The 26,395-nt window shown below is 39.0% G+C and overlaps 1 protein-coding gene across 24 annotated transcripts in view; it reads right to left on the bottom strand.

Moving 5' to 3' along the window:
• Window positions 1-26,395, bottom strand: part of MAGI1 (membrane associated guanylate kinase, WW and PDZ domain containing 1) — a 678,927-nt gene that overhangs the window by 11,372 nt on the left and 641,160 nt on the right. For 13 of the 24 annotated variants that reach the window (XM_037733929.1, XM_037733930.1, XM_037733933.1 and 10 more), the window contains 5 exons: window positions 22,266-22,349; window positions 18,615-18,706; window positions 16,936-17,128; window positions 14,286-14,579; window positions 10,835-11,038 (listed from right to left, as the gene is read on the bottom strand). In XM_037733929.1, coding sequence (XP_037589857.1) covers window positions 10,835-11,038; window positions 14,286-14,579; window positions 16,936-17,128; window positions 18,615-18,706; window positions 22,266-22,349 — 867 coding nt within the window. The remainder of the gene's footprint in view (window positions 1-10,834; window positions 11,039-14,285; window positions 14,580-16,935; window positions 17,129-18,614; window positions 18,707-22,265; window positions 22,350-26,395) is intronic. The other 11 variants (XM_037733931.1, XM_037733939.1, XM_017515748.2 and 8 more) reach the window with 6 other exon arrangements.

The raw sequence follows: 26,395 nt of genomic DNA, 5'->3' as shown, positions 1-26,395 counted from the left end.
ACATCCTCCAGCCAGGAGGTGTATAGAAGCCCTGTATCTGAATAACAAGTCTAACTTCTCTGTCCCCATTTCAAACAGTCTGACTTGAATTTCTAGACAATTAGTTTAATAAACCATTTTAAGATCATCTCTTATCTTAAAATGTGTGCCCCCATGACCCGCCTCCCAAACAGACACCTCCACAAATAAAACAGGATTTGCCAAAGAAGACACTGCTCTAAAATTGTAGCCCAGGTAGGTGTTTCTCACTCCTCCCCTGCCACTGAAAAACGGCAGTCCCATCAAAGTGCTGCACCAAGGCAGATTATCTCCCAGAACTTTAAAGGCTGATAATAAATGTCTCTGCTAACGTTCCCTGCAATTTATCAGCAATATTTAGTGAGTCTGCTTGATTTCCTGAAGTGAATATTAATATCAGAAGTGTACTAACATCTTGTTAAACACGCACACATAATATACACTTTCTTTCCTGTTGCTTTTACTAAAGTACAAGTGAAAATACGGAACTCTTGACAGATCTTGTTTAGTGTCATGAAAAGTCAATTTTAAAATTTGCATTAGTCAGAGCCAGAGTTTGTAAATATAAGTTATATAAATCATGAAGCCACCTTCATGAAATGAATATTATTAAATCCCTATACAAGTTGGCCTTCTTCTCCACTAATCACATTCACAAGCAACTTCATTAATCTCTAGAAGTTCAGAGATTTAGAATCCAAAAACACTCTTAAATGCAACTACAGACTGCACACCAACATGCATGTATTAAATGTAACCATTCCTCTAGTAATGGCTAATAAAATTATTTAGTAATAATTTCTTCATTAAGATCAAGGCAAGCAGCAACCAACTATAGCAAGTTGTACTTTTAATGTTTAATTTTAGGTTGACTGGAACTTGGCATACATTTTCTAATAAAGAAAATGCTAAATGTGGTGTTAAGTTCCACTGTAAGATTCACCTGTGCATGCCCATTTAATTCAGTGCATCACTAAGTCTAGAAGTTTCCAGGAGACCTATGGCTTACAGTAGGCACTTTCATGTTTGCTGAATACATGTGATTTACTTCCCATCAGATTTAATAAGGTGTCTATGGGAAATATGTTAACTATTCCAAACTGAGATATCTGGAATACATCTCTTTCCACTAGAGTCGTGGAACAGAAGATAGCCCACAAATCCCAACTACCTGTGGTCTACCTTCCATTTCTATTTCCCAAGGATATCACTCAGCTTTGGTCTGCCTTCCTGTTATTTTATTTTCATTACACAAAGTGTTTAAAAGCATGGGCTTGAGATTCAGACCTGGGATCAAATCATCTTTTTTTCCCCTAGTCATTAACTGTACACCTTATTTTTCTCATCTCTCAAAAGGGGGTGATGACAATAATTCCCTTCTCGTGGATAAAAATAAATGCAATGTTTAAGCTCTGTGCCTGACATACAGTAAGGATTCAATACACATTTATTACAGCTACTACTTTTTATTACTATGAGACCTTATATAAGTTATTTAAACTCTGCAAAATGAGAAAGTTGAAATATGATTTCAAGAGTTAATATACTGCAGTCATAAAAGCCCATTATTCTTATAGCTAAGGCATAAGCATAAGAAAATAACTAAATCAAATGAATTGTTATGTGATTACCATTCATGTTTTGGGACGATATTTCCCACAATCTGTTTTACCAAACGTTTCCTATGGACTCCTCTGAGCCTTTGCTACACCAATATGCCTGTGACTGTCCAAGCTGGGCAGGTGGTATTTCTCAGGCTTATTGGGAGACAGTTTAGCACAAGGTGACTCAGACAAATTCTGGAGTCAGGCTGTATTATCTGGCTTTCCAGTCTAGGCTCTGCAATTTCCTGGATGAGACTTAAGCAAAGGTACTTAAATTCTCAGTGCCTCCATTTCCTTGTCTGCACATGGGGAATAACAGAATTATCTAAGGAAACTGGAGCAAAGATGATCAGAAGAAGATTGTCTGGAATAGTGCCTGGTACACAAAAACTGCTCAGAAGTGATTAGCATATTTTTGGTACCATGTATTTCTTATTGTCATCATAATATTAAAAGCATATTGTTGGTATATTTTAATGACTGCTGTTATAACAAAATTATTTTCAGAGCTTTTGGAGGAATACTAGCTCCTTATATGACTCCCATTTGAGGGAAATTAACCAGCAGAACCAAGGTGATGAATCAGTGACATTTCATAAAGTACGCTCACTGTGTCACTAAATAGGACAAACAAGCTATATATCCCATTGCTGTGACTCTCCAGAACTTTCATAAACACATGTATTGGTCTTTTAGCAAACTTCACTTTGCTCATTGCAATTAATTTTATAGAGACTCTCAGAAATCACCGGGTTGTTCAGGCCATGGGGAAATCATAATCAGGATGCTAAAAAGAATGTTTCTTGGTAATCAAAGTGATTAGAATTACTGAATTGCAGAGGTTCCTCGTTAGAGTTCTTGTGTGTTGTTGGTAGCCAGAGCTTTCTAGGCAGATCAGATTCCATTCTCAAACTATTTTTGTCTTTCTGCTACTTTCATGATTTGATGAGATAGCCATTCAATACACAGAATTCCTTTATTATTTTTATTCCTATCTTTTATTTGCTATTTTTTTCATTTGTATTTCTGTGAAACTCTTTTTGGGTTGAAGCTTAATTTTAAGCATGTTAAAATTAACATTTAACATGCAAATGTTGATTTGAGTTTGCTGAATTTTCCTCCTTTTGTTGTTTTTCTTAATCTATGAAACATCACCATTTAATGATCATTTACAATATGCCAAGCACTGTGCTAAGTCTATTAACACATATATTCCTTCATTTGATTCTTACCACTCAATAAAGTAAGTGCAATTATGGCCCCAGTTTACAAATGAAGACACTGGGGTGTAGAAAATGTAGGTAATATGCCTGAGGTCACTCCAGCAGCAGGGGATACTGGGAATTAAACCCAGGACCTGCCTGACAGTGAACTTTTAGTCGTCTATTTACATGGGAATTATGTGTTGGTATCAAGAAAATCATATCTAATTGGTATATTCCTTTCAAATAAGAAATAATTTTATTTTACTGCATAAATACCAACAACTTCACCAAGCAGTATCATAGATGAATTAAAATACGAAATACCATGCGCTTTGATGGCTAGATTTCATGAGCCATCTTCATAGCTGCATCAAAATAATTTTTGTGTGTACCTTAGATTTCTGGGATGTTTTTATCCTATCAACAAAGTTATATTTGTTTTAATGAACTTTTAAGTCTTCATTTGGAATTATACCAGGATTGTATTTGCTGAAATTCTCTCTAGCTATTTAAAATAGAGAGATGAGCCCATTATAAAAAAGTTACAGCTTTATCCCAAAGCAAAACTAGTCCCTTACAGTAGAAAAAAACATAAAAGAAGGGCCTGAAACAAGAGTATGAGTCTCCCTGCCCTCCAGCAACAGTATCAGAAAGAGCTGTCAATGTATTGACTTTTAAAACTGTAAGGCGCACGGACAGATTGGGTACTTTTAAGACAAATTCCAGAAAGTATCTGATATCGTTTATTAAACAGTGTTTATACCTACTTTAGCTGTCCCAGAGGAGTGACAAGGGGGATACTACACTTTCCATAGCAGTCATATATCAAGAGAAGCAAATCCTAGATCTCATAGCCCTGTCCAGGGACTGTTCCAGATCTCAGCACTTATTCTTCCAACAGGAGCTTCCTTCTTGGGCTTCAATCTACCTATCTGTGATAAGTGATTATAATTCTAACCTGGTTCCCATGTTAACATCCTTAGCCTCCCCTTATGAAATCCACGTTGAAAGCCAAGCAAATCAACAAAGGTATGATACAATTATTCCTGTCGTAAATATTTTAATGAACACATACGTAATAAATATCTAAGAGCAACACAGGAAAATTTGGATCCCATGAATATTCGAAAAGTTTGGGGATATTTTTTACTATTCTAATGCCTTTGCCAAGAAAATAGCAATATCTATATGTTGCCAAGTTCTACCTCCTATATAAGCAAACACTTTGAATCAAAGTATCTGAAGTGCAAATTTAGGACCATCATCAAAATAATGTATTTTTAAGCTCCTAAAGATTTTCATTATGTTTTCATTCAATCTCATGGTTCCATGTTACCTGGCTCAGTGATCTTCTGTCCCTGTCTGATTAAAGTCTTTCTCCCACTCCATGGGGCATCTCCATACAATGCAAATGTCCTTTCACTTCTTAGATTTCAAGTTCAGATTCAGTATGTTCAGCTATTCTCTGGGCTCTTCTATGCTGCCATTGTATATTTATTCATCCCTTACCCATATCTCACAGGAGAGAAGGTTCTGCCCTCCAGAAATGTCCATCCTGTTCCCAAAGAGAATCAAGGCAGAGAAAGATAAGGACTCCCCCAACCTTGGCCTGACCAGGATCTGTGAAAACACACCTGCCAGACCTTCTAGCATACAATAATGCCAAGGAAAGGGGAATCACATTTTGGAGTTTTCGTTGGAAAAGTCAGAGAGAAATGTGGGAAGCAGAGTGAGGGAAACTGAAGACTGAGCTTAGTGAAACTGGAGAAAGAATGAGGCGACCAATGACAAGAACAAAGAATTAGGTGGCATGAACTAGACATGGAAAAGGACTCAGAGTAGACCCATGCACTGCACAAATGACAGAGCATCTTTTCAAAGGGCCTCGTAGGGTTTCAAGAAGGGTCCCAGACCTGACGAATTCTTTTTGTTCCTCTGGAGAGGTCAGTGGTATGATCTTGACTCCCTGCAATCCTGGCCTCCTGGTTTCAAGCAATTCTTGTGACTCAGCCTCCTGAGTAGCTGGGACTACAGGCATGCGCTAGTATGCTTGGCTAATTTTTTTGTATTTTAGTAGAGACAGGATTTCACCATGTTGCCTGGGCTGGTCTCGAACTCCTGAGCTTAGGCAATCCACCCACCTTGGCTTCAAGTGCTGGGATTACAGACGTGAGCTACCATGCTCGACCCAGGGGATGGATTTCTGAGAGCTTAGAAACCACTCTGAGTGAAGACCTTCAGTCCTTTGAGATATCATGAAACAAATGGTCTTTGGACCACCTAATGAAGTAAATATTAGAGTAAAAGATCTGAAGAAGACCTGTGGCATTGGCACCTCCATTTTACCTTGGAATCAGCTATGTCCAACACACTTCCACAGAAAGGAAGTAGATCCAGCATGATTTTCTCTTCACTCAACTGTAATGGTCACTGTCTTCTAGGGGTTTGCAGAATCCTCCTGGATCTCCCAGATCTTTTGATAATTCTAGCTCCCTCTAATCTGGTTCACCTCTAATTTCCAAGATGTTGTTTCTCAGCCCCATTTAAAATATGAACATCACATATTTGCCCTCTGCCAGACTTGATTCCCTTTACCTGGCTTCTGGCACTTAGAAAGTAACTAGAGAAGAGGTTTATAATCACAGCAACCAAATTTCTGAAACATCTTGGATGAAATCACATGCTCAGTAGAACATGTGCTGTCTTAAAAAATATCAATCCTCAGCTGGGCACAGTGGCTCACGCCTGTAATACAAGCACTTTGAGGGGTTGAGGCAGGCAGATCATGAGGTTAGGAGTTCAAGACCAGACTGGCCATAGTGAAACCCAATCTCTACTAAAAAATACAAAAATTAGCTGGGCATGGTGGCTAGTGCCTGTAATCCCAGCTACTTGGGAGGCTGAGGTAGAATTGCTTGAACTGCAACCCAGGAGGCAGAGGTTCCAGTGAGCCAAGATTGCACTACTGCACTCCAGCCTTGGCAACAGAGCAAGACTCCATCTCAAAAACAAAATAAAACAACAACAACAACAAAATCCTCACCTACCTTGTACCAGTTTTATGTTTACATTTTTCTAACCAGGGTAGCACACAATGTCTATGTGACTTGTATATTTCCTGAGTATTTAAATTTTAAAATTGCCTTTATAATGCCTGCTGTTATTGGATAATCCATCCTGCATGATAATTTTTGGTGTTCAGGCTTAAAAAAAAGTTTTTTCCAGGGTATTTTGTTTTATTTTGTTTGTTTTGAGACAGGGTCTCACTCTGTCATCCAGGCTGGGTGCAGAGGCATCATCAGGGCTCACTGAAGCCTCGACCTCAAGCTCTTGGGCTCCAGCCATCCTTCTGCCTCAGCACCTCCTGTTCCCTGCCCCAAATAGTTGGACTACAGGTGAATGCCACCTCTCTTAGCTAATTGTTTTGAATTTTTAGTAGAGACAAGGTCTCGCTATGTTGTCTAGGCTGGTCTGGAACTCCTGAGCTCAAGTGATCCTCCTGCCTCAGCCTCCCAAAATGATGGGATTACAGGTATGTGCACCCAGCTGTGTATTTTATTAAATTAAGTCAACATCTACAATCTACACTGTAGAATGAGTTGCTTCTGAGTAGGTATGTCTTTACTGACTTCAAATTCTTTTTCTAAGCTCTTTGCTCAGGGAGTACTTTCTTTCCTTTTTTGGATGTTCTCATTCTCATGTTAAGATTGACCAATTATAAACCCAGCAAGTCAATCCCTGTGTCCTGTTCTTTTGGGTTAGTCTGTTTGAAATCTTTCCATGGCATGTAGATAAATGTGTCTAAATTTATACACAAAGCATAACCCTGATATATCATGGGTTCAGTTCCAGACCATGGCAATAAACAAGCAAGTATTCCAGTAAAGTGAGTCATGCAAATTGTTTGGTTTCCCAGTGCATATAAAATTTGTGTTTATACTATACTGTGGTCTATTAAGTGTGCAACAGCATTATGTTTAATTACATATCTTAATTTTAAAATTATTTAAAGAAAATGCTAATAATGATCATCTGAGCCTTCAGTGAGTTGTAATCTTTTATTGCTGAGAGAGGGTCTTGCCTTGATGTTGATGCCTGCTGACTGATCATGGCGGTGGCTGCTGAAGGTTGAGTGGCAACCTCTTAAAATAAGACAATAATGAAATTTGCCACATAACAGGGCTTTTCTTTTAATGAAAGATTTCTCTGCAGTGTGATGCTGTTTGATAGCATTTTAGCCTCAGGAGAAATTTTTTTTTTACATTGGAATCAATCCTCTCAGACTTTGCCACTGCTTTATTAACTAAATTGATATAATATTTGAAATTCTTTGTCATTTCAATAATGTTCACAACATCTTTACCAGTAGATTGTATCTCAAGAAACCATTTTCTTATTCATCCATAAGAAGCAACTCCTCATCTGTTCAAGTTTTATCATGAGATTACAGCAATTCAGTCACATTTTCAGGTTCCACTTCCAATGATACTTCTCTTGCTATTTCCACCATAAGGAACTTCTGCAGTTCCTTCCTCCACTGAAATCTCAAACCCCTCAAAGTCATCCATGAAGGTTGGAATCAACTCTTCTAAAGTCCTGTTAACATCAATATCTTAACCTCCTCTCATGAATCATAATGTTCTTAATGGAATCTAGAAGGGTAAATCTTTTCCAGAAGAATTTCAATTTACTTTGCCCAAATCCATTAGAGCCATCAGTATCTATGGCAGGTACAGCCTTACAAAATGTATTTCTTAAATGGTAAGACTTAAAAGTCAAAATGACTCCTTGATCCATGAGCTTCAGAATGGATGTTGTGTTAGCAGGCATGAGAACAACATTCATCTCCTTGTACATTTCCATTAGAACTCTTGGATGATCAGGTGTATTGTCACTGAGCAGTAATATTTTGAAAGAAATTCCTTTTCCTAAGTTGTAGGTCTCAACAGTGGGCTTAAAATATTTAATAAACCACAGCACAACAGACGTGCTGTCATCCAGGCTTTGTTGTTCCATTGTTAGAGCATAGGTAGAGTACATTTAGCAGCATTCTGAAAGGTTCTAGGATTTTCAGAATAGTCAAATGAGCACTGGCTTCAACTTAAGGTCATCAGCTGCATTAGCCCCTAACAAGAGAGTCAGCCTGTCCTTTGAAGCTTTGAAACTAGGCACTGATATCTCCTCTCTAGCTAGGGAAGTCTTAAATGACATCTTCTTTCCCTAGAAGACTGTTTTTCTACACTGAAAATCTGTTGTTTTGTATAGCCACCTTCGTCCATGATCTTAATAACTAAATTCTCTGGAAAACTTGCTGCAGCTTTTACATTTGCACTTGCTGCTTCCCTTCTACTTTTATGTTGTAGAGATGGTTTATTTTTTTAAATCTCATGAACCAACCTCCGCTAGCTTTGAACTATCTTCTCCAGCTTTCTTCCCCTTTCTCAGCCTTTACTGAATTGAGGAGTTAGGAACTTGCTCTGGATTGGACTCTGGCTTAAGGGAATGTTGTGGCTGGTTTGATTTTCTATCCAAACCACTCAGACTTTCTCCATATCAGCAATAAAGTTGTTTTGGTCTCTTAAAATTCATGTGTTCTGTGGAGTGGAACTTGTAATTTCCTTTAAGAAATTTTCCTTTGCATTCACAACTTGGTTAAATGTTTAGCACGAGGGATCTAGCTTTTGGCCTATCTCAGCTTTTTACATGGCTTCCTCACTATGCTTAATCATTTCTAGCATTTGATTTAAAGTGAAAGATGTGTGACTTTTTCTTTCACATGAAGAGAGTTACAGGCCACTGTAAGGTTATTTATTGCCTTAATTTCAATATTGCTCTATCTTAGAAAAGGTAGGCCCAAGGAAAGGAACAGAGATGGGGAACAGTCAGTCAGTGGAGCAGTCAGAACACACACGTTTATTAATTGTTGGTCATCTTATGTGGGTATGGTCTGTGGCACCCCCAAACAACTACAATATCAACATCAAAGATCACTGATTGCAGGTCATCACAGCAGATATAGCTTGAAATATTGTGAGAATTACCAAAATGTGACACAGAGGCACAAAGTGATCATCTGCTGTTGAAAAAATGACACCAACAGACTTACTCAAAGCAGGGTGGCCACAAACCTTCAGTCTGTACAAAATACAGTACCTGCAAAGCGCAATAAAGTGAAGCCCAATGAAAAGAGGGATGTCTGGACTGCATCTGGCTCTCTCAATCACTTCTCACTGTATTTTCTGGCTTCTTTCATCCTTCCCATTAGGAACCTATGTTCTATCATCTTGTGACCACTTTCCTAAATTGTAATAGCTTTCCAGAGTGGTGAATTGGTAGAATGAACTCCAGACCAGATGGCAAATTAGTAACCATGCATTTGAAGGAGCGTGAAGTAGACCATCATTCAAGAAGTCAATTTTTTCCTCCACATTTAGTGTGGGATATTTTTGGTGCAGAGAAAGTTCTCTGTTCTTGCAATCAACAGTTTTCAAATATTTACTGTTTGGTTTTGCATTTACCTTTTCTGTAAGGCACCGGCTATACCTCTCAAATCAGTAACTATAAGGTTCACTTTCTAGCAATTAGTATATAAAAATACTCATTTGTTAAATAACTTTCAGATGAAACCTCTAATTTTCTTATTTATAGGTATATGGCATAGAGTTTTTATCACACTATCTTTATAAATCAAATTTTTTCCTTGAGAAATACTCACTGACTTTTAGAATATATATTTTATAAAATATATAGCAAAACTGAAAAGACACTTAAACATCTTGAGAAAAGTATCACTTTACTCCCAACGGCAAAGTCAGCTTAGAATAAAGTGAATATTCAGGACCTAATTCTCTAAAGGAGATATACTTCCTGACATTAGTGTATCAACTTAAATTTTTTTTTTTTTTTTTTTTTTTTNTTTTTGAGACGAGTCTCGCTCTGTTGCCCAGGCTGGAGCGCAGTGGTGTGATCTCTGCTTACTGCAACCTCCACACCCTGGGCTCAGGCGATTCTCCTGCCTCAGCCTACCAAGTAGCTGGGACTACAGGCACGCACCACCACATTTGGCTAATTTTTGTATTTTTAGTAGAGACAGGGTTTCACTATGTTGTTCAGGCTGATCTCGAACTCCTGAACTCAGGCAATCTGCCCATCTTCGCCTCCCAAAGTGCTGGGATTATAGGCGTGAGCAACCACACCCAGCCTCAACTTAATTTTTATTAAACATGAGTAATACAATGGATATTTGTATTTTGTGCTGGGTAACTTTTTATTGTGATGGCTGCTTTGTGTTCCGCAGGATGTTTTGAAGCATATCTGACCTCTACTCACTGAATGCTACTTGCACCCACTGCAGACAATGCCAATGTTCCCTGGCAGAATCACCACTTATATAAAAGAACCAAAGATTTGAATTTAACTAATCAAACAAACAAACAATGATATGATAGGCCTAGTTTAATGCAGATACAATCTATCAAAATTATAGAGATTTCATTCTTTTTTCATTCACATCCAAAAATTAGGGACAAATCCAGTAGACACAAACTCTTAGATTCTCCCATTAAATAAAAAACTTTGATGTATTTGCTTACTCTAAAAAACCATAGTATTGGCTCTGAATTGCCACCATGCAGGTTTTGTCATGTCACCACATTATACATATCAGGGGATCTGTACCACCTGTATTAAAACTATTTTATAGTTTTGAAGACAAGGACATCAAAAACTAAATAAGTTGGGGAAGGGGTGGAGATTTTTCTGAAACTTTTGTATCTGTAGCAAGACAGGGTCACAGGGCTAGAGGATTAATTACATAAGAGGGTGAGGTATGGGTTAGTAACAATGGCTCACATTTATTTAATGGGTATATTTAGTTAGGGATGAATAAAGCTGCCACTAAATTAACACTATTCAATTACATGAACACTAATGAAAGAGAGAGAGAGAGACAGAGAAAAGGAAAAAACAGAGACAGTGAGAGAGAGAGAGATAATAGGTATACTTTACCATCCCCAGGAATGATGCGGAGGGTAACTGTGTTTCCTGCTTCCTTGATTAGGTTCACAATGTCTGAATGGGATTTGTTGGTGATGGAACATCCATTTACTGCCAAGATCCGGTCTCCTACTTTCAGCTTGCCACAGCGGTCAGCAGGGCTCCCCTCAATAATCCGACCTATTTTGTGAGGCATAGCCACACATGCATTGCCTGCTTTGATATTGAGTTTTAATTTTGTAAAGTTACGTGGAAATATAGCAAAGGGAGGAGAAAAAGGATTGAAAAGGGAAAGAGAAGGTTAAGTGTTAATTAATTAAAGCATTAAGCAAATGTTATTAAAGGAGAGGTCTGCACTGATGGTCAAAACATTGGCAATATTCAGGGCATCTGTATTAGGAGCTACTCTCCTGAAACTAGAATTCACTGCTGCCATCCTTTCCAGATTCAAAATTAGGGGAACCTCCAGCTTTCCTCCTTAAATCAATTACAAAATTTGGGATAGTTGGCAACTTCAAAGATTTTTAAGAGCCCCAAAATAACTCGCTGTTGGCTTATTTTGGGACTGCAAATGTGAAACCCAAAGCTGGAATGGATGCTTTTACTCATTCTGTGTTCATGTCACTTCATTTTTGCCAGCTGTTGTTTAAGCTTCTGCCAATGTTTTGTTCTTTCTCCATTTAGAAAAATAATCACTGGGCATCTGGTGAGGCATAAGAGTCTGCTAGCACGAAAAATTCTATCTGAAAACACCTAATGAACAAACACTCAGACTTTCTGCCTTCTCCCCAGAATGATGAAAGCTTTAGAAAAAGGGTGTAATTATAAGAGATGAGCCAAGAAAGCACCCAACCTTGAAGCTTATTTTTCCTTTTAGGACCTTTGCTCAAGCAGCCAGTCTCATGTGCTTTCAGAGTGTGGCCCGACTGGTTCATTAGCTCTGAAATCATCCTTCTGCCTCGCAAAAATCCCCTCAAAGGACTATGAAAATTTAGTACCTATTCAGGCTGAGGACATTGATCCAAAGCTAGGTTCAAATCATTTCTCACCCTTTTTCCTTTAATCATCTCCTTTCTCATCATCAGTTACTGCACATCCACAATATCAAAGACTAGGCAAAGTGCATTTGGAGAGAAAGGTTTATCGTGCACTTTGAGGCACCGCATGTCACTGCTAACTTCTAGAGAGTGGTGGCTAGCTTTGAGGCCTGACACAGGATTTCTAGTTAATCTAGTTAATCATGTATTGAGTTCCAAAGTTTCTTATGCAGATTCACCTAATTTGAGAATTTGTCCTTCTAGGAACTGTGAAGATAGTTATGCACTTGAGTTACCTTTTGGAAAGGGTGACAAAATTAACACGAGGGACATTAAAACTAACTGCGTAAGCTCTTCTGTCATAATTTGGACCTTAAAGGTAAAGTATGTGGGAAAATGCACTTTAATTCCTTTGAATTTCAGCAGATTTGCCTGAATTTGTATCACAGGATGGAACATCAAGGTTAAGATAATTTTTAAAAGTAAATGCTCTATTGGAATCCAACAGGTAGGTGTGCTGGAACATTCCCATGCTCAAATTCAAAGTCTTGACTAAATTTAGTTCATCTCCAAGGACAACTGGTATAACAAAGGCATCAAACAGCAGGTTTGAGGAAAGCTCAGCAAAGCTCAGAAGTCTCATGCAAGATATTAGGGAAAGTTTAATTTGTTTGTTGTAAGAGCCAAAGGAAAACAATCAAAGACCAAATTGTGAGTGTGAATACAATATTCATTATATAACACATAACCTGCCACTTGACATATTTGCTGTTTCTTTCTAGAAGGTGAAACTGACAATTCTGAAATACTTAAGAACATCACAGGATGCATGGAGACAGTCTATTGTACATCTGAAGAAAATAATTTGGGATTTCTGTCTCCTCTCTTCCTTCTCTTTATTTTTATATTAAGCAGGACAGCCTCTGAAATTAATTTTAAACCAAAACAAAAAAAACTTGCTTTGATGTCAGGTCATCCATCCATGACATGCTATGATGACTTTATTAATGTAGCTCAAAAAGCACTGTTAGTAAGGGGCGTTTGTTACTGCAGCCACACATGCATAGACCTGGCTGAGACACTGTCCCCTGTTAAACATAAAACTTACGGGGAGACAGCTCTGGCAGGAAGCAACTACATCAAGACTAAATGGAGGCCAAGTGAGTTCTACAGGATGAGAATGCTAAAGGGATGTAGCACCTTGCTGATCCTAGCCAGTTTCCATGTGGATAAGTCATTCAGGGATATAGCTGAGGTAAATGAAAAGCCTGCACAGCCTCCACAGCCCTTTTCCTTCTCCCGTTGTATTCCATACTAAGTAACAAATGTGCTTGGGAGATAACAAATGACGTTTTACCCAATCAGGAAGGTGGATCATTTTTGGAGTGTATATCTATAATCAACACATTACAATAGGAAACAGGTTCATTTATCACTAGTTCCTGCAATCATCTGGGTTCTTATTGGTCTTTGCTAGTGTACCTAGCAGAGAGTAAACCTCCTGAAAGGGTGACAATTGTGTTTCTCCATACTTTGCTGAAACCCCCAATGTCTTAATATTCAAATGACTCTTAACTCTGATTTTAACCAGCAACGGTAAAAATATTATTTAAAATTAAATAAAAATTCCTATGGAGATAGAGAAAGAACACAGTTGAGGCGGGACTAGCGTCTCATGCAATGTTTTTATTCCTTACACCTCTATTTTTCCTAGAGCATTTTTACAACCATATGCTCCTTGTAAAAACTTTTAAGATATTCTTAAGACCATTCGGAGACCACTGCAATTAGTGATATCCTATTTAAGACCCTTCAGCCAGGCGGTGGCTCAGGCCTGTAATCCCAGCACTTTGGGAGGCTGAGGCAGGGGGATCACGAGGTCAGGAGTTTGAGACCAGCCTGGCCAACACAGTGAAATCCCATCTTTACTAAAAATACAAAAATTAGCTGGGCGTGGTGGTGGACACCTGTAATCCCACTTATTCCTGAGGCTGAGGCAGGAGAATCGTTTGAACCCGGGAGGCGGAGGTTGCAGTGAGCCAAGATCGCGTCATTGTACTCCAGCCTGGACAACAGGGCGAGACTCCTTCTCAAACAAACAAACAACCTTTCAAAAGCCTTGCTCTGAAAAAAAGTGTAGACTGTCTATACTGTCCAGGGGTCGCTATTCAAACTTCACGCAAATCTGATGCTTTGTGTATGCGTGATCATATTCTCAAGATGGAAGTTGAAAAGGTTGAATAAATATTCCCAGCCTTCAGAAGGGAAAGAGCTACCAAATCAACTCCATCTCTAATTAAATCTTTACCCCAGAGCAAGAAGCCATAAAGCATTTCTGCTCATTGAGGTCTGGGCCAGTTTTCACTTGCAAGAGAACAAAAACTCCATGGTGGGAAACCCTGGGCAATTTCATATTCAGCACTCACCAAAGGTCGTGCCTGCTTCGGGCCTGCTCACCGAGGACACGATGACGAAGCCGAAGCCCTCGTTCTCCCCGCGCCGGATCTCCACGTCGTAGGGCTGCACTACGGTGCTGACCACACCGCTGCCCCCGCCGCCGCCGCTGCCGATGCCGCTGGTGCTGCCGCTGCCCGAGCTCACGGTGTTCAGCGAGTTCTGGCTGCCCTGCGGTGTGCGCTTCTCTTCTGTCAGCGAGGCCGGCTGGTTGCTACTGTGATGAGAGGAGGCTGGCGAGGGAACCTCGTTCTCGGTTTTGGGCACTGTAACAGAGAGATGCACGCTTACATCACCGCGTCCTGCAGCCCCTCCATCCTCCTGCCCCGCCCTCCTTCCCGAAACGTCCGCAAGAAATCAAAACATGAACCGCGGGGAGGAGACAGCACCTGGGTTCACAAAACCTGAATATACGGATTGAAAGCAGCTTCTCTTGACAAATATTAAGCATTCAGTATCTAGGAACATCGATCACACCTAACACCAAATCGGACTCCCAAACGGCGTTTGTAATTTATAGCATGCTATATGTCGACATACACACTCAGAATCAAGTCTGCAGCAAGATCAACTTGCTGTAAAATATTTCCCCATTGCACAAAGGGAAGGGCCTAAGCGTAGGTGAGGGTTACGCCCCCAAAGACCGCCATCTTGGCTGCACAGACACAACCTTGGATGCCCGTTCATATTGTCGCTACCTTCCAGTCACATTTCCACTCTGCTTTTTCCATCAGGCCACAAACAGTAAGGTGACGGAACCATTGAGGCTACCCGCCCTACGTGGAGTTCATGACAACACCTGCGAGACATACACACAGCTTCTCTTCTTAGCTGCCTGGTGTCAACATCTACGCTCATCACAGAACTGGATGCACTGGCCTCCTTCTGACTTTAGTGACCAATCTAGTGTTATTGTCAGATAGCAGGGTAAGGCACTCCTAAATAGCCAACATAGTAGGTGGCACCAACTGTGCCAAAAACAAAATGTGTGTTGTGTCCAAGTTCTGGATCAGACTATATCTATTTCCAAAAGCTTTCCTTTTCATAGGTTTTTTTAATTGTGGGAAAATAAGCATAACAAATTTTTAAACCATTTTTAAGTGTACAGTTGAGTGGTATTAAGTGCATTCACATTTTTGTGCAGCTATCTCGTCATCTGTCTCCAGAATTTTGTCATTTTCCAAATTGAAACTCTGTACTCATTAAAAACTAACTCCCTTTCCCATTTCCCCCACTCCCCAGCAACCACCATTCTGCATTCTAGCTATAAATTTGACTACCCTAGGTGCTTCATATAAAGGGAATCAATATTTCTCCTTTGTGACTAGTTTGCTTTGCATAATGTCTCTTCATATATTTGACAGGCCTTTTACACAGAGCTAAAAACCCAAAGTATTTAAAATTTAAAAAAAAAAAAAAAAACCTGAAACAAACAAACAAAAAAAATCACATTGCCTTACTATTTCTATTTGGGCCAGGGATGTCAAACAGTTTTCATCTCATCTCAAACACCAGTTCTGGCTGACTGGTTTTAGCTGCATGGAATAGTACGTTTAGAAGGATTGTGAGGCCATAAACAAGCTCTAAGGACATAATCTACGGCGGATTAACACTGTTTTCCATGGCTGCAGTAGGTAGGACTTTCACACAGGAATTTAATATCTTAATTCTATAATTAATCATACACCATTTAAAATGGGTTATACTCTTTTTTAAGCAAGGTACCAATTAATTTTATCTGATAGGTATTTGTTTCACTAATATTAATGCCATGAGAATTCATAATATTTCAGGTCACATTTCTCCAGTAATTCAACTGATATAAGACAGTTGCCTCTGCTGCATACTGGGTTCTGTTTAAAAGGCTTCAAGGTGGGAGCTGCATCCAAAGCTGAACAATCAAGGTGTGTTCAACGCGTGCTTTCAGGAAGCTTGTAGGTCAAGGGAAAGGACAGACACACAATTCACTGTGTCAAAATAGCAGATTCTGATACAGAAGTAAACCATGAGTCACTAGAATGCCAAGGAGGGAATGCTAAAATCTGAAGGCAGTTGGAGGAAGGAAGAATTTCCGAAAGAAGAAGGTTATATTTAAGCATATGGGCAGGAAGAAGGAATCAAAGCTGACCTAGAACTGGCCAGCTCTACAACTTTCTTGTAGAAAGAAAAAAAATAATAATCTTGGTTTAATACACAGGACAGTTAAGAAATCAGTAACTTTTTAATGAGTTTAATTTGTAGCACAAACCCAATTTTTGTCTTCAATATGAAGCTACAACTCTTCTAACTTTCATAATGACCTCATTTGTTGAAGGATTATCATCAAATGAAGAGGATGGCTAAGTTCTGATTTGCAAGGAGATGGAAGGGAAGTTATATATATTCAACTAGCCTTTCTCTGGAAGCCTTCGTTGAACATATGCAAACAGCACATTAAAGTACTTCAGAATGACAGTAATTTTTGCAGGGTTTGAGAGAAGCAAGCCATCTGGAAATTCTGAGCTTGATCACATTTGCAAACATTTGCTAAAATAGATGCTCAAGGAGGCAGACACAGGAAGGAGGCCTTTTCTGTGAATAAAGTGACAACACACTGTCTGAAGGAATGAATGAAACACATACCCGCAAAAACCACTTTACGCCGCACCGTGAGATTGACGTGGCCTTGCTTGGCAGCTTGTTGCATAAGCTGGACCACAAGCTGGTGTGATTTTCCAATTACTGGCGTCCCATCCACACAGATTAATTCATCTCCAGACCTCAGGCGGCCGTCTGTATCAGCAGCACCCAATGGTACGATGTGACCAATATAAATCTGTTGAGTAATTGAATGATGGATGAAACACTGCTCTCTTATGTTTACTGTTACACTAGTGGCCTTCACATCTCTGGGAAAAATTCATTCATTCATGTCTGCAGGCATACCACAAACATTTATTGAGCACCCGCTGTGTACAAGACATTGAGCTAAGTATTACAACAATTCTTAAATGGTGGAAAGAATATTTCTTGCTTAGTTTCTGGATGTTTACCTGTGGTCTATTGATGACTCATTCTTTCTTTTTCCCCTTTGCAGATATAAATCACTTTTCTCCCTTCATGGTACAACCTATTCTTCTTTCCTGGCTACCTAAAAACTCTCTTGCCATAAAACTCTGCTATTTAAAATATTAATATTACTTTTATTTAAGGGTCTAGCATCATGCCTAGCAATAGGGAATATGTAATAAATACTCTTAAATGAATGGATGCATAAAGCAAAAGCTGCTTGGACATATCCATTTTTGAAATCTTTCAGTACTGGAAAGCAGAGCTCTCTTTATAGTTAGTGCCTTGCTGTTATATTTGCCATTCACTAAACCTTAGCTAAAATATTTGTGCCTGCCTTGCCTTTCAGCAGACAATAATGCTATAGTTGCCTTTACATGGTATTCATAGTAAACAAAGAACTTTGAGAAAATAATTGTTAAGAACATGGACTCGAGTCAGACCTTCTTTGTCAGTCCCTCCATTTAGTAGCTCTGTGATCTTGGGGAAGTTAATTAGCCTTTCTTTCTTTTCTTCTCTTTTTTTTTTTAAATGTGAAAGCAGGATAAACTGGTAGGTTTGATGGATAAATGAGAGAATGTATGTTAAGAGCCTTTAGCACAGAACGTGGCAGTTAGTAGGGTTTTGATCATAATGGCTGTTATTACCATGAGGAAATTAACAATACCTATTTTAGTTTTCTTTTCTTCCTTCAAAACAACCCTGTGATGTTATACTAAATTTATTCCAAAATGGAGGGCACTGAGGCCCAGGGAAGTTCAATGTCTCTTGACCCTTGCTTAGGGTTCTTTCTTAACTTTTGCAAAGGTAGGGGTCTGACTTTCTCCAATTGCTGTCTCATAAGGCCTTGCAAAATACTCTCTGCACACTAGCAACTCAACATACAAAGCCCACTACCTGCTGGCAAATTGAATGGACCTGGCCAGAGGGACCAGGCCACTGTTATATTAGGTGATACTTATTCCCGTTTTGCTTTCTGTTTTCCTCTCCCTTGGGGGAAAGAAGTGGTCTAAAGAGGCTGCAGCTGCCACTTTTCACAAACATGTATACAAACTTTTTAGAAAGAATCTAGTCTCTTCTTCCTCAAGACAAAGAGAACTCCACAAAACCCAATGAAAACCCCACACTGCTCAAGATGAAAGAGCCAGTGTTGCATCTAGCTGGACTCAAATCTTGGTGATTTGTCACTGTCGCCAATTTTCTTTGAAGCCTTAGAAAAATATGCTGGGGAGAGAGACAAGCAAAAGACTCACAGGTTCCCCTGGTTCATTTCCACCCAGAATCCTAAATCCAAATCCAGTCTCTTTTCTCCAGAGGAAGATGTCCTGTTCCTGGTAATCTGGAACTACAGAGAGGGGAGAAGAAGAGATAGGTTATTTTACTGATAAAAACAATGATACCCCCAAGATGAACAAAATTGTAGGACCAAGAATGGTGGTGCTTGTTCAGATGGAAGCTTTTCAACATAGGCAAAGAAACAAAATACTCTGAACAGGTAAAATAACAAAAGACACAGGGATAAAGCAAATAGTGGAAATAGTCACTGAGCCCTAAAGGTCTTCAAAGGACTAATCCCTATTTGATAATTCCCAATCAAGCCCAAGCCATGATCCGTAAATACAAATAGCATTAACTGCTTTACTCAGTATTCTTGCAAGGGGAATTAAGTAAATTAAAATTATGATGAGCCGCACCACAAAGTAGGTGTCCATATCCAAGAACAGAACTCAGACTAAGTCAGAGTCACCTCTGAAGCTAGCTCTAAGGATTGTAAAGTTATGTTGTCACCAGATGTTTCATCTACTAGAGGATGAAAGAGAAGAGCTTGTTTTAAAAAGACTTTCTGATTTATCTTTAAGTCACTTTCTTCTTCCTTAAAATAATGAAGACTAGCAATGCTAAGAATTTGATTTGTTAAATCATTTTTGCAAAAAATGACTTCAAACATCCTAATATTTCCGCATACAGTCAGCCCTCCAAATCTGTGGGTTCTGCATCCTTAGAGTCAAGCAATCACAGGCAGAAAATCTGTTAGACCTACAATGGTTTTAGCTGTGATGAATATGTACAGATTTTTTTCTTGTCATTATTTACTAAGTAATACAGTACCACAACTATTTACATGGTATTTGCATTGTATTTGATATCATAAGTAATGTAGAGACAATTTAAAGTATATAGGAGGAGGTGGTGTGGTGGCTCATAGTGGCAATCCCAGCACTTCGGGAGAGTGAGGTGGGCAAGTCACTTGAGCCTAGGTGTTCAAGTCTGGGCAGCACAGTAAGACCTTGTCTCTACAAAAATAAAAATAAAAATAAAAATAGAAAAACAAAAAATGAGCCAGGTGTGGTGGTGTGTGCCTGGCTACTCGGGAAGCTGAGGTGGGAGAATTGCTTGAGCCAGGGAGGTTGAGACTGCAGTGAGCTATGATTGCCCAATGCACTCCAGCCTGGGTGACAGAGTGAGACCTTGTCTCAAATAAATAAATAAATAAACAACAAAAAATAGATTACATAGGAAGGTTTTGTGTGTGTGTGTGTGTGTGTGTGTGTGTGTGTGTGTGTGTGTTACACAAATATTATGCTATTTTCTAGGGATTTAAGAATCCATGGATTTTTATATCATTGGTGGGGGGTGCAGATATCCTGAAACCAATCCTGAGCAGATACTGAGGGGTGACTGTACAAAGTTTACTAGGATTTCAATACCATTACCAAACTCAGCCAGGCCTCCAAATCCTTAAGATTAATGGTGATGACAAAAGTCTATATTATATTAAACCATATATCTCATTGCCAAAATAATTGTTTTATTCCAGGATTTGACTGTGATATTTCAACATTAAAAGTATTAATTCATTTTCCAATAACTTGATATTTTACTTTCAACACTCAGTAATGGTCTAGGGCTTTAAAATGAATATCTCGTTTTTTTTTAAAGAAATGTAATTCCTTTAAGAAAATGCTTACTATATATGAAATTGTTCTACAAAACACTCTGTTACTTCACTCAAGTAAAAGAGAGTTATTTCTATTTAATTCTTATTTAATGTTTTAATGTATACACAGGGTGTTTTATGACCTATTAAATGATTTCATTTTTATTTAAAAAGAAAAAAATATAATTCAGTTGCAGTCAATCCTAAAAGAGATTTTCAAATGCTGTTGTGCCTACTTTCTTATTTAATTAACTGGATTTGAAGCTGAAGGAATGTGCAGGCCTGAGATTGTAATTCTTTTCTTTTTCAGCTTTGTACAATGGAATAGGAAAGAAGAAGGTGGATGCTTAGATTTTACGCTGGTGAAGAAATGTCCCTTTTTAGTGATTCACCCACAAACTTAAAATGTATAGTGAATGAATACACCAACAGAGAAGAAACCAAATGACCAGTAAGTACAAGTCCGAGGAGTTTGAATCTGATATTTTTACTTGAGCTATCTTAATGCCAGGGCTTTAAATGGGTGCTTTCTATCCTTTGCTTTTATTATAATTGCTGAGGCTAAGCTGTGAAACACCATGGAGCACGAAGCTAAGCTACAGCATGACTTCCATAAACACAATTTTAGAGTAATATTTTCTTGAGAACGCTAAGGTAACAATATTTTCTTTCTGTTCGACTAGCTGGCTAAAGGATATTTGCTGTAATAGCCTCATTGAAACAACAAATTAAATCAAGTTATGTCTCAGTCTTTGGTTCACTCAAGGAGGAGGATTATTACTGAAATAGACCACTGGTGCTTTCCTGCCAGCACTGGGTTACTGGCAGAGTCTGTTTTAGGTCCACTGAGTGTGTGGCCTTTCTGGAAACAATGAAAGGGCCTCTGCAGAGACTTCTAACCCAGCTTCATTTTTCTCAGCATCATTTAACTCTGGAACATTTGCCTATCCTACAGTGACAAAGAATTTAACAAGTTTCTGCCTACTGTTGCTCATTTAGGTGTGAGCTAGCACGGTATGGGAGGTTGTGGCCAACAGATTTAGGCTTATCACACTGTTTAGTCCACATTAAAAAAAAAAAAAAAGGCTTCGTTTCTTCTGAGAGTCAGTGGACACATGGCAAATTTGTTTAAAGGTGTTCTATTGAAAAGGAGGATGCCCACTGACACTAGGGATGTTAAAGACACAACAATGGGCTAGAAAACACAGACATAAACGTTGACACACAGACATGTTACAAAGAAAGTCTTTTGCTACTTTAATTTTGGCATTCTAACAATTCTACTCTTCTACCAACTAAATGTCATTTACTCAAATGTATAACTGTGACAATAAGTCAGTACTGAACCCATTACGGGGTTATAAAATTTTTCTCTTTTGTGTCCTCTGAGTCCAACTCTTCTTAGAGGCATTGAAGTTTTTAAACTACTTCCCCCAAAATACTTTTTTTCCCTATTTCAGGCAGATTGTATTAGAATTAGGTTTGTAGGTAGTAGTAAGGTAGAGCCATTTTTCTGATATTAGTAACACTTTTTTTGACTGAGGCTAAATCGAATACAGCTAAGAAAACCGTGTCCAGTTTTTATTTGTAAGCTCTTGCATATGAACAATTTCTGTAGTCAGTCTCCTTTTGGTAATGCCAGTGACAATTCAATAAAGCAGTTAACAGACTTCCTTTGATAATCAGAATGAATGGAAACACCAGGTTTGTAGAGAAACCTCCTGGTGTCACCATTACTACAGACATACTAGCAGATTTCCAGACTTAACAAGGCATGCAAAACCCTTTTTATTCCATCTTGTCTTTGGTTTGCGTTTGGTCAACAAGAGCTCCAAAGAGCACTTCCCTTCATGCCCCTCTTTTCTTCCCTCTCTTTTTTGAACTTCTCCCCAGGCCCCCAGACCAATGAGAACATCAAACAAGATGAATGAGAATGGAGAGACAAAAGTTTTCAGCAAATCCTTACTCGGACATTCTCCAAAATTCGTGGAATTGTTTTCTCTCTCTCTCTCACCCTTGCTCAATCCCGATGCAGGTGAAGGTGACATAGCTGGAATATTAATTTCACAATTTTGCAGAGCTTAATGTACATTCTTTTTCTTAGTTCACTTTAGTTTTGATTGATAAGAAACAGGCAGTTCAGCTTTCACAATAAAGGTCATGGCTGTTATTTTAAAAGACTATAGTTTGATTCCCTTTTTTCTTTTTTTTCATGCTGCTTTACTTTTCAAAAACTAGAATTTACAATTTTACCATTGAGAGTTTCCTATAACTCCTGTTACCATCTTAAACTCTCCTTATTTAATGACACTCTGAAGTACACATTCTTGAATGGCCTTATTTCAATCATGGTTTGTCTAAACCCTTACTGCTTTTTGAAAAATTTAAGTATATTTGTGCTACCACTACACTACAGCATTTATTCAAAAGCGTATCAAATTCAGGATAAAATTCATTCTTGTACTAATATCTGTTCAAGTGAATTCTAAGCATTCCAAGCCAGAATCATGTTATATTTAGAGATGCAAATCAATGGGTCTGAGAATTGAACAAACAAATATGAACAGTCATAATAGCTCTTAAAATCTAGAGGTCACCCAAACTTCTTAAGCTCAGTATGATAAAGAAGCTCAACTGCCACCTTCCAAACTTGTAAGCACGTGTCTCTCCAAAGCAGGACAGATTTGCAATGTTTGTTAATAGGACAGTTTTGAGCTTGTTCTGTCCAAACTATATTGTGAACAGGCAAAGTTTCTACCACAAGCCTTATAATTTCTTTTGTAGTAAATGCTACTGGATACGATCTGATTTTCCTAAACAGTTACTAAGACTGCATCACTGTCATTTTTAAAGATGTACACAATTTTAGAAAAACTATAAAAAGGCAACATGGCTTTTAAAGAACTTCAATGCTCATCTTTGTTTTCAATTAAACATTGAAGCCCTTCAAAGGGATTCATGAACACATTTGTAATTCAGACAGATTCATTCTAATACTGTTGCTTTGAGAGATGACCATATCAAAAATATGGTATATTGCAACACATCTAGACCATGTGAAGGAATGTGATCAGATATTGTGTTACACTTCACATTGCCCCTAATAATAAAAGAAAAGAAAAAGGAAAATGTATTTTCAACAAAAAGAGGGTAATATGGCACAGTTAAGCTGCTGTTGCTGACTTCAATTCTCCTGTTTTTCCTGGAATACTCTGCTCACTTTACTGTCTTGTGGGGAAGGGGAAGGGAATCATATCTAATAAGGCTACACACTTTTTTCTCTTCCAAAGACAAGATACCAAACAACTTAAGGGAATGGCAGAAACTGATCTGAGATAAAGAAAAATACAGATTCAAAGACAAGATTGATGCTGAGATAAAGAAAAATACTGATTCAAAGACAAGATTGATGCTGAGATAAAGAAAAATACTGATTCAAAGACAAGGTTCATTCCTAGGTACTGTGAAAAGAAGAAAATCTGTGACATATACTGAGTAATTACCATGGGGGCCAGGGGGAGGTCTCATCATTATCCTCATTTAGTACTGAGGAAGAAATCCATGTGAATCTTAACATCAATCAGGTTGCTACTATCTATTAGTCAACTACAGAGGCTCCAATTACCAAAAAGGAATAGATTCTCATTTGTGCTGCTCTATCTGATTGTTCAGATGTTAAAGAAAGTAAAGGAACAAAACTGGCACCATTCTGAATATTTTTCTTTTTTTTGAGATGGAGTCTCACTCTGTTGCCAGGCTAGAGTGCAGTGGTGCAATCTCCACTCACTGCAACCTCTGTCTCCCAGGTTCCAGCGATTCTCCTGTCTCAGCCTCCAGAGTAGCTGGATCTACAGGCATGTACCTAATTTTTTGTAGAGGTGAGGTTTTACCATATTGGCCAGGCCGGTCTTGAACTCCTGACCTTGTGATTCGCCCACCTTGCCCTCCCAAAGTGCTGGGATTACAGGCATGAGCCACCCTGCCAATCCCCAAATATTTCAGTCCGGCTGTCACCTGAGCAATTTCAGTGCTTACAGCAGCTGGCTATGGCCATACGACATATTTTTCTTTTCTTTTTTTTTCCTAGTGAAAACTTTTAAAAAACGTTTGATTAAATCAAATTCTTAAGAAAATGCACCTACACCAGGGTGAAAATGGCATTTGAGCAAGAGCCTCCTATTAAACGGATGTTTTAGAATTGTCCTGTCAACCCATGATACCCCTACCACCCCTTCAAAACACAATTCATTCTATTACAAAAAGATTCATACAGGAAAACTCAATCATAAATGTGTACTGTATTGAGGAAAGCAGGAGCATGGTCAATAAAGCAATATCTCAACATTAACTGAAGTTGGGCCATTGACTGGAGGAGCCACACGCTTAGAGAGAAATGTGGAGGGAATGTGAAAACGCTCCTCTTTGTAAACATCTCTTAAACGGTTTTCTTCAGTGAAATCACTACAATGAGCAAGGAGACACAGTGAGCAAGAACCTGGTTCCTGGTTAGCATCCACTGTGTGTGAGGTCATTCCAAATGGAACTTCATTTCCTTTAGCCTGGCCTCAGAGGTATGTTAGGGGTGTCTTTCTAGCCCAGTGACTAAATAAGTCACTGCTGAAACTAATGGGCTTTTTGTCAGCAGAGTGAACTCACAGCCAAAACAGACTGTTTAATTCCATGCATCATGGTAGTAAGAAGGCAGTAATGTATAGAGGAGGAGGAAGGAGGGAGGAGGGGGGAGGGGGGAGGAGGCGGAGGAGGAGGAGGAAGGCAGTAATATATCGAGGAGGAGGAAGGCGGGGAGGAGGAGGAGGAGGAGGAGGAGGAGGAGATGGAGGAGGAAAGGATGAAGCCCTGAGCAACTCCGAACATTTGATAACCAGCAAAACTCCAGGCTCACCCCTGCCCCACAACTGCTGTGCATTACTCAGTGGACTGACGAACTTTCCTCCTTAGACAAGGATGCTGGCCTCACTGTCCCATTTTGCTTGGGTCACAGAGGAGTTGAAGGCTCCCAGCACGTACTTCGGCTGGCAAAGGAAGCACAGTATAGCCAAGTCTGTGTGGTAGGCAGGAGGCTGGGGCCCCCACACCTCACACAACCTCTCTGCCACAACACTCGATGGGAGCCCTGCTGAGTGGTGACCACAGTTGCAGCTGGGAATGAAACCTGTGCAGAGGGGAGGATGAGCAAAATGATTCCCTTCACTCTTCTAGCTTGTCTCAGACCCTTCAACAAACCTAATCTCCAGTGTCATAACACGTCTCTCCTACCCCATGCCAAAAAGGGAAATGAGGGATCTGGGCTTCATAGCTGCCTCACCCTGACCAATTATGCTCGTAAGAAAACATCAGAAAACAGCACCCCAACAGCAACAAAAGGCAATTTGCATTGCCTAAAACTAATGCATTTTCAGAACTTACATTGGTAAGAACATTATTTACGGTAAATAGTTTTTGGAAATTATTTCATAATAAAAAGTAAGACATTAAACATGAGGACGATATTATGTTTATACAAGCCAAGAAGTTATGAAGTATACCATCACTAGCTCATATTTATAGAAAAGGCAAAGCACTGGGTAAGTAATTAAAGCACAAACCACTCACTGCTATTGTTTTTTTCCTTTCTGAGGGAAATGTTTAGAAAGATTGATAATGGTTAAAAAAAATTACCAGCATTTTTAAAAATCAAGAAACCACTTGAAAAGCACTTAATTTCTTCTCATTAGCCCTACAATCCCAGCCAATCATATTTAAGTTCTATTGCATAGCAAATTTGTGCTAGGAGCACATCACAATCTCCACTCAGAGAATTAATGAGACAGCAGCTCTTATCTACCATTCCTTTTAACCAGAGGGAAGAAAAAAAAAACAAAAAAAAACATTTTTACCCAGGGCATTTATTTGATAACCATCCACTTCTACCCCCTCCCGAAAATGCAGGCATAGTGGCGCCTCCATGGACAGCCAGCGGAGTCCACTCCCTCCGTGATACTTTTGCCTCTTGCTGATTTCGCTTTATCCAGTTCACACAATGCAATACCTCTATTTTCAATAACCTTCAAGAGAAAGGTAGAGCCCTGCAGAGGG

Source organism: Cebus imitator, unplaced genomic scaffold, assembly GCF_001604975.1.
Source record: "Cebus imitator isolate Cc_AM_T3 unplaced genomic scaffold, Cebus_imitator-1.0 Scaffold556, whole genome shotgun sequence".
Lineage (NCBI taxonomy): Eukaryota > Metazoa > Chordata > Mammalia > Primates > Cebidae > Cebus > Cebus imitator.
This window is presented reverse-complemented; position numbering and strand designations above follow the sequence as displayed.